The 9018-nt window shown below is 42.8% G+C and overlaps 1 protein-coding gene across 1 annotated transcript; it reads right to left on the reverse strand.

The window, feature by feature from the left end:
- Positions 1-2089: 2089 nt before the first annotated feature.
- LOC115318038 lies at positions 2090-3568 on the reverse strand. The gene has a single exon (XM_029977754.2). It carries the CDS (start codon positions 3566-3568, stop codon positions 2690-2692), a length of 879 nt encoding a protein of 292 aa, XP_029833614.2. The 3' UTR covers positions 2090-2689.
- Between the last annotated feature and the right edge of the window lie 5450 nt (positions 3569-9018).

A 9018-nucleotide genomic window follows, 5' to 3' on the forward strand; every position in this document is an offset into this window, starting at 1 on the left:
TATCAGGGAAAATTTGTCGCAAAAATTATTCATTGCTATTTGAACCCATTTTTCGATTACGTGTGTCATGAATGGTAGGATTGATATGGGTCTGTAGCTCCCGACCTCTTGCTGCTTTCCTTTTTTGTATAACGGCCTTATCACAGATACTTTTAAACCCTTAGGAATATTTCCGGTATGCAATGTGTCATTCACTATTTTAAGCAAAATGTGTTTTACTTTATCGAAATTGAAGCGTATGTCTCTAACTCGAATATTGTCGATTCCTGGCGTTTTTGTTATTGACATAGCGTGGATGATACGCAACAAATCACTTTCTGTCATATCTGGAAGATAAGCTGAGTTAACGCAGCATGTTGGGGAAACGTCATTTAAGCTGGTCGTCGGTATATTCTTTTTAATTTCTTTTACGTCTTGGATAAAGATTTTGTTTAACTTTTCTGCTAACTCGCTGTAGGAACTAGATTTTTTAAAATGTTTTTGTATCGTATCATCAATACTATTTTTAGTTTTCCTGCCAATTATTTGGTTAACCAAGTTCCACGTTTCTTTCGGATTTCTAGTCGAAGCTTTAAACTGGTTTACATAATAATTCCGTTTCGCCAAACGAATTATAGCTGTAACCAGTCTTGGGTAAGTTACTTTTAAAAAGTACTTCGTTACAGTTACAGTTACTTTCAGTAAAAAAGTAGCGAAGTTACCGTTACAGTTACCGCAACATAAAAGTAACTCGTTACAGTTACAGTTAGTTTTAAATGTAACGAAGTTACTTTTAAGTTACTCTTCCATAACGCTAAAAATTTATGAAGCACTACAAAACGCCCCTCACCAACTTTTATTGCGTGAAACTAAAAAGCATGCTAGTTTATATTGCAACTTAGCAGCAGTTGCGTTTTGGAAATAGTGGTTGAAAGTTTCCCTCGTTTGATGGCGAGCACGTCCCTGCCCTTGCTGAACAGGCCCCACGCAACCCGAGCAAGAAGCAAACCCCGCGCAAACAGCAGTAAATTTTGCCTCGACTGTTGCACCACGCCGGAGTATTGGCGCAAATCGATATACGAAACATGCGCAATGCGAAGTAGTGGCGCTAATCAAAATACAAAACATTCTCAGTGCCCTCCGTGTGTATTGTTGTTTCACGGTTGATTCCCTCGATTAAAAAGCGTTTGGACAGAAAAGAGAACAACCGCAACAAAGATATATGGCTTTAAGATATACTAAGATGTAAGTGTTCTGCCACAAAGTACAAACGCATGCAAAACATAACTAAATCTTTTTATCACATCTACACGTGGCTATATTCCGGTCGTGACTGGCGAGAAAGAACGTGTTTAAAAGTTTCTTCAAGGCCAACGTGACACTCGCAATGTCAAAACAGGCAATTTGGAAAGTGCAAGAAATAGCTAGATTGTACTCGTTCAATGATATATTATTCATAAAAAACTGGAAAGTAACGACAAAAGTAACGTCGTTACTTTCATTGTTACCTCAGAAAAAAGTAATAGAACTACAGTTGCAAGTTACAGTTACTCGTTACAGTTACAAATTACCAAAAAAGTAACGAAGTTACAGTAACGCGTTACTGGTAACGCTTTATTGGCCCAAGACTGGCTGTAACCTTGTTCCGTATTTCACGGAACTTTTTTTTAAGCATGATATCACCAGGATTTTGCTTGCATCGCTTCCAAAGACTCTCCTTCTGATGACACAATTCTAATATTTCCGAATTTATCCAAATATTTTCTGGCCTTCTTTTTCTTAATTTCACCTTTCTAGTAGCGCTTGCATAAATATCCTGAAATTGGTGAACCAGCTTTTCGTAGACTGTTAGGTGATCATAGACTAGCAAAGAATTCCAATCGTACTTCTGAATAAAATTATCAATTTTATTGCTATCTAGTATAGTTTTATACTGGTCCTCCACTGTAGGGTTTCCAAGTATATCTTCGCCTAATATTAAAAGAACCGTTATATAGTGATCAGCAAGCTTCTGCTTAATTACTCCAGATAATGTGTTTAAGTTGCTTATTCTAGTAACTATGTGGTCAATACGTCTTTGTTATTTTATTACCGTAATGTTCTTCCCGTGTATAATCCTGAATAACATTTTCAAGCCCAAAAGCAGAAAGGGTGTCAAGATAGCACAACACTCCAGGTTTTAACTCATTCGAAACATCAATATTAAAATCTCCTGCAAGAACTAAATATTTATTGTTATCGAATTTCGGAAGCAGCTTCGATAATTCATCACAAAACATGTTTAAATTGGAACTGGGTGGTCTGTAAACTGCACAAACTACATAGGAGAACTTATCCTTATTTACGACTGCCGCGCAAATTTCTGCATTATCCAATTTTACATCAATTCTATCAGATAAACAGTTGTTATTTATGTATAATAAGATTCCCCCACCCCTTCTTCCTTCTCTGCATATATTGTAGGAATGAAAACCTGTTAGGCTAAAGGACGCACAAGATGCCTCGTGTAAATTTACCTCGGTTAGTATAAGCACATCAAGGAGAGGAAGCCGCCCCTCCAAAAGCACCATTAACTGATCAAAATGCTTGTAGATGCTTCGCACATTTACATGTAATAAACTTAACTTCGTATTCCCGCAACCGTCCTTTGCTATTGACTGTTTTGTGTAAGCATCCCATTCCTCAAAAGACTCAAAGGAAGACTGCATGATTATCTAATTTTGGCGAAATCTCTTTCGCTCTCAATCTGAATTACTGCGGCACCCTCGTTCTGTCTCACAAAAATCTTTCCATTTTTTACCCATGTATACTTGTAGTTTTTTTCTCTGGCACATGCCTTTGTTGTCCACAACAAATTCTTGATTGCTCGGGTTAAGTTTTCATTAATGTAAATGTTTTCGCTCCTAAGACTAACTCGTTTTTTTGCCCAAACGTCTCTCGTGCGCCTCTCAGTGAACCTCACCAGTATGGGTGCTGGTCTACCTTCTTTTGCTCTTAGTCTGTGGGCAGCCTCGACGTCAGTGGTTGCGAGTTGTGGCACGCCTAGCTTAGTAGCAATGTCGTTAATTACCTCTAACAGGCTTTCGTTAGGTTGTTGAGTGACTCCGTGAATTTCGATGTTTTGCCTTCGGGAATATTGTTCCGCATTGTAGACGGCCTTTCTTAGTGCCCAGAGTTCTTCGTCCCTTTGAGTTATTTTCTCTTCTAATTGATTCACCTTCTGTTCTAGACCCTTAATTGTTTTGTCTTGGCTGTCCAGTCTAGTCATCAGCTCTTGGTGCCTTGCTGACTGGTTGTTCATAGATTCTTCAATGCCCTCAATCGTCCTCCCTTGGTTTTCAATCTTAGACATCAACTCATCACCTTTTCCAGTCTGAATCTCCAGCGACTTTTCAATAGCGTTGATTCTAATCAAGAGGGCAGTCAGTTTACGATTGATAGCATCGTTCTGTTGCACTAGTTTTCCCAGGTTCCCCTCCTGGGATCCCTCTCCTGACACACTCCCCAATTCCTCAGGAGACACAGACTGGCGCTCTGCATGCAGCTTGCACGTTCCGCACCGCCACCGGGAAATGCTCTCTGACGTCATCGTCTTCAGTGCTTTGGTCGTTATTCCGGAACATTTCCCCGTATGGTAATGGTTCGTGCACTCTGCACACTTCAGCACGCACCATCAGGAGCCACAGGCTTCATACATGTCAAACAGTCACCCCTTTCTTCCATTATAAAGAACACACAGCAAACAAAAAAGAGAGGATGCAGACCAGCGAGATGTGAACCGCCCACCCACAACGAAGCAGAGAGTAGTCGGGCTTACCTACGAAACCAAAACACCTTAGTGACCGTGGCCATGCATCTCGCTGGTCTGCGGAGTGCCGTTCGTCGACAGGGGCTTAAGTAGTCGACAGACGCTGGCGATAGCCCTTTCCGAAGCGCGCTGACCGTAATCAGGCACGCGGGGACGCCCACCGATGACTTGGCAGGGATGCGAGGCTTTTCAACCACCGATGACGGGGCGGTGATGCCACGCTTGTCGATCGGAGCCGGGCCCTCGATGCACCGTGACCGCGTGAGCCCCTTGTCGTCGCGCAGGCCGATGTTCGCCTACGAAACCAAAACACCTTAGTGACCGTGGCCATGCATCTCGCTGGTCTGCTGTCTGTCTTGTCTTCTTGTCTCTCTTTCTTTTGTCCTCGTCCAAAAAAGTGTTACCATGTCTTTGGCAACCCAAGTCTTCTTCCTAACTGTTCTGGCAATCTACGAATCGGGGCGACCAGAGACGCCATCGGTTTCCGCCTGTCCAAACTCGTAACTATCTTGACTAGAGTCCACTCTTTCCAGGGCCTGATTCAATAGGTCAAGGAAGGCTATATTCGGCAAATGTTTCATTTCTTCTAAAAAAATACTAGAGTGACAGTATCGCAATAAAACTTATGTCGGAAACTGGTAAACCAAGTGCGCCGCCCCCACCGGACGTGACGAAACATAGACGTTTCGTTTCCTTGCTGTTTCGTCTGTAAACGGGACGAGTCCGTCGATGGTGGCGTGAAACCGATGGACTTTGTTTTATCATAGTGATGAGTGCCTCTTTGTACCGGGAACAAGGCTCGGTTGTCTTCCTTAGTCTGTTTGTGACATGAATGAAGAATGAATTATGAGTAACTGCCACTGGCATCACCACGTGGCGGGATCGAATCCCGGTCGAGGTGCCCGCAATCTCACGGAGGCTTATTGCGGAGAAGGCGCCGTGGAACCGCGCTTTCGGGTTGCACGTCAAAAGATCCCCAGGTGGTCGAAGTTAGTCCTCAGCCCTGCGCTGGGGCGTGTAAAATGCCCGTTGTTGGTTTGGCACGTAAACCCCCCAAAATTGACTTTTACCTGCCGCTGGCGAAAGACGCTTCAAAATGGATTGTGCTACCGCGTCGTCGAGAGCGCAGTGGCGAGTCCGGCGAGGCTGCGACGGATACGCTTGTGTCCTCCGGGTTTGTGCTCGTTTTACCATTTACCTTTATGCAAGAAAAGTTGTGTTGGTGTCATGCTGTTACCGAATTGATTGTGAATCCCAGCGTTGCGTTCGTCTCAGTAGTGCATGCACTACGCCGTGTTGACGAGGAGACACACCGAGATCGCCATGGACCGTGCACTTTGGTTCACACCGGGAATAAGTTCTGCCATTACTGCAAGTGAGTTACCGGAAGTCCAGCGTTACGACCATGGTACGTGTAATTCTTCTCCGTAGTCGGTGTTTTGTTTCATTAGACGTGGGCAGAGAGTATATCAAAATTACGTTGTCGTCAAGTTTGTTATGTTGTTTCAGTACGCATGTTTTCTTCACGTATGCGTATCCGAGAGCGCACATGGCTTGTGCACAGCTTTACATAAAGAATGAGTCCCTCTACACGTATGGAATGTGTCCAAGTGAATTTATGACAATCTACGGGTAGTTTTTTTACCGTGCATTCTAACTTTCAGTTCAATCCTCCACGTTGACTGCTTTGGAATAGGTCATTTTAAGCTCAGTTCGTTGCAGTCAAATATCGCTAACGCGTACAATCGCGGCGCACGCTTGCTTGATATACCCCAATGTCTTCGCAGTTCTCTAAATCTACTATTTTTCGCTTCCTGTTCTAAATGCTTGCAGCACGGCAGCGACATTGAGAATCTATTTCTGGTAGAAGTTCCATATGGCAGAGTATTGTCAGAGAGTCTATGTAGCACGAAAACCATCCCTGAATATGATGTCCCTGCTCTCAGTGCCCGCTTTAACTAGCAACACAGCATTGTTTAATGAGAGTTCTCTAGTTAATTTTCTAGGGTAGGTTAGTGATGCCTCTTCTTGGGATCCATCCCAAGTCACGGACAGGTGTCGTGCAAGGAATCTTGCTGTTGGCGTGTCACATTCGCCAAAGTCTGCAACCCCCACCATCCTGAAATGTCAGTTCCCAGAGATCTGCTGTCGTCCGAGCCTGTCGGACTGGCACTTTTTGCTACTTGACAAGTTTACCAAGAGTGCATGCACTTTGAGAGACTGCTCTGGTGTAGCAATGGCTTTAACACCAGGAAGGAAAACTGCCGTCTGTTATGCCTGAAATAAATGAGAGTTTAACAATGCTGGAAGTTGCTTTACTAAAAAGTCGTTGTCATTTTTTTTTTTTTTGCTTTGCTTGCAAGAAGTTTTTTTTCAACGTTCAGGTGAATGGTTCTTGGTTTCATTCCTAACACATAGTGGAGCAGCTAAGTCTATAAAATGTGTGTACTTTGAGGTGAATAAAATGAAGAAATCGCTGGACCAACACGGTTTGAAGCTGCAAACGGCCCTTGAATGGTAACTACCAACTGGAGCTTGAATATCTTGTTCATTCACATGGAACCTTCTATGGCTCCTTGTCAGACTGTCTGGGCAGACCGGCAGGTTCAAATAACTGTAAGAACTTTTAAATAGTAACTTACATAAAATAGGCAAATTAAACTTGTTTATTTTGCTTCTGGTAACGGACGAGATCTTGTGTACATCACTGATGGAGTAGTCAACATGTTATACCAACACTGATGAAACTTCACACAGCTCGTGCTTGCAAACCTAATATACTGCAATTAATTTTCATACAAGATTACTCGAATGTATGTGGAGAGTGTAGAAATATCATTAACCTTTTGACGGTCGACGCCGTACATATACGGCTGTGTTACATATTTAAAAGTGCCCGCCGAAACGCAAAACTGCAATTAGACGCTCCGCGCACGTGATGCTCAGTTTGCATAACGGCTGCTCTGGCAGTAGGCGCTTCCGAATAAGAGTTCCAGCGCTTTTCGGAATTAAATTAAAGGATGGGAGATCTTCATCCAACGGGGGAGCTCCGTAAAGTACCTCCGGTTGGGAACCTGAAGCAGTTGGAATGCTGAGGAAGCGAATGCGCCAAAATAAAAGCGAATAGAAGAAAGGAGACAACCCTTCGGCTTCAATATTATCCCTTGATGCTTCTAAACCTAAACCGCCTGCAAGCACTGTGCCTAAACAACCTGTACATTGACCCTTTCTTTGAACTATTTCGTCCTAAAAAAAACCAGACCGCTGGGAATCATCATTTAGGGGATACAACTCAACCGTTAAAGGTTTACTTGTGAGACAGTTTATGTAGCATGAAAACCATCGCTGAGCTTGATAATACCTCTTCAGGGTTTCAGCTTGAACTAGCAACACACCATTGTTTGATGAGAGTTCCCTAAATGATAGTATTCTGCCATCTAGAGCTTCTACCAGACATATGTTCTTAATGTTGCTGGCGAGCTGAAAGTAAACAATGCTTTGCTGAACAGTGTCTGGAAGGTGCAATGCCCATAGTTCGTGCACAAGGCACATTCTTTACGAAGTGGCGAACACATACTTGATGAACTGTGAAGGTTGCATGCTCGGTTAAAGAACCGTAAAATCGCAGCCGCACTGCTCGCTCTTCATAAAAATGACATTGTTTGCTGCAGACATGATAACAGAATTATATGCGGCCACGGCCGAAACACGTTAGAAGTCCTTTGGCTTATACCACATCTATGCATCGACCGTGTCTGCAGACAGTTGTTGTGTGCCAAATGTTGACAGCGCCGTCATACAAGTGGACACCTCAGACAGTGATTGCAGACTTTTCTTTGTGTCAAGGATTATTTATGTGACCTCAACTTAAACGTTGTAAGAAAACAAGCTGTGAAACGTGCTAGCGCGTGCGCAGACGTGTGTCCGTTACTTGAAAAATGTAATAGATTACAATTACAAACTACCGACCCTCAGATGTCAAAGAGTACGGTTACAAAATGATTTTTCTGATAAGTAACAGATTGCTTCTATCGTTACGTTACGAATAACTTTCATCTTACTTTTGCGTGCAGTAATCATGGAAACATAGAAACAATGGTAACGTTCTCGAACATTTTCTGCAAAGCACATTTTAATTTCTCATGCGCCCGCATTATGTTACGTTTTCATATTTGTAAAAATAAAATATTGCGAACAAGGGATAAATAGTAGGCACACTCCTTTCACCTGTAAGCTGACAAGGCAGTGAAAGCTGAAACTACACCCGCCATCCCGATCGCTTACAGCGACCGGAAACGATCCGCGGAATTTTGCCGGCAAAGATAGCCGTGCGCATGCTAAGTAGCAGCGTCCACCTCCTCTAAGATATGAAGAAGACAACGCCTGTTCGGCGTTGTCTTCGTGTTCTTTGTTTTTCACATAGTATTTGTATATGCCTTGCACACTTTGCAATGGTTTCAGTGAGCGGTAGTTCAAAAGATTGTGTTCTCTTCTCGATTATTCCTCTCTTCGCGCTGTTTTCTATTTTATTTTACTTCCTTCTTTATGCTGCTGAATCGACTGCTTCTAGTGCTCCAATTTCTGTATCATGGTCATATTTCTAAAAAGATAACGAGTATGAAAGTAAATCGTAAACTATACTTAGTTACAAAACTAGATTACAAGTTACTGCCACAAAAAGTAACGTGGCAGTTACCAAATTACTTAATAGTAACGCATTACGAATAATTCATTATTTACAACGACTTACTTCCCAAATCTGTGCGAGCGAAATTTTATGTTTTGCTGAAACGCTCATGTACCTTGTAAAGCAACATGATAATGGTCATAACGTTTGCTCTTCTATGGAGGACAGCTTGCTCAAATAAGATTTTAAGCAAGCTCACCTTCCCGCACGCTAGCGAATTTCACAGATTGTTCCTTAGGGGTACCTGTGTTTGTTGCCTTATCTGAAAGGCAGCAGAGAGTCCTACCAAGTGCCGTGCGATCGTAGGCGTATATTTTCATAGTAACCCTGAGTATAGGAACAATGAAAACGAACAGAACAACGAAGTCTCTAAATGGATGTCATTCACCAGCTCGCCTGCATTTTTTCCCCTTTCTTCGCGTATATTTTTGTTTGCTGTTTTCTTTCTCCTGTAAAAGGAGGTGTAGTTAGCCTCCGGTCGCAAACTTTGGGGAGGGCGAGATTGCCTTACTTTTAGACGCTTCGACACATTTTTCTGCCAAAG

Source organism: Ixodes scapularis, unplaced genomic scaffold, assembly GCF_016920785.2.
Source record: "Ixodes scapularis isolate PalLabHiFi unplaced genomic scaffold, ASM1692078v2 PGA_scaffold3__209_contigs__length_174095766, whole genome shotgun sequence".
Lineage (NCBI taxonomy): Eukaryota > Metazoa > Arthropoda > Arachnida > Ixodida > Ixodidae > Ixodes > Ixodes scapularis.

What these genes read in the sequence shown, in the direction of transcription:
- LOC115318038 (XM_029977754.2), bottom strand. Translation starts at nt 3,568, where the DNA reads ATGACGTCAGAGAGCATTTCCCGGTGGCGGTGCGGAACGTGCAAGCTG.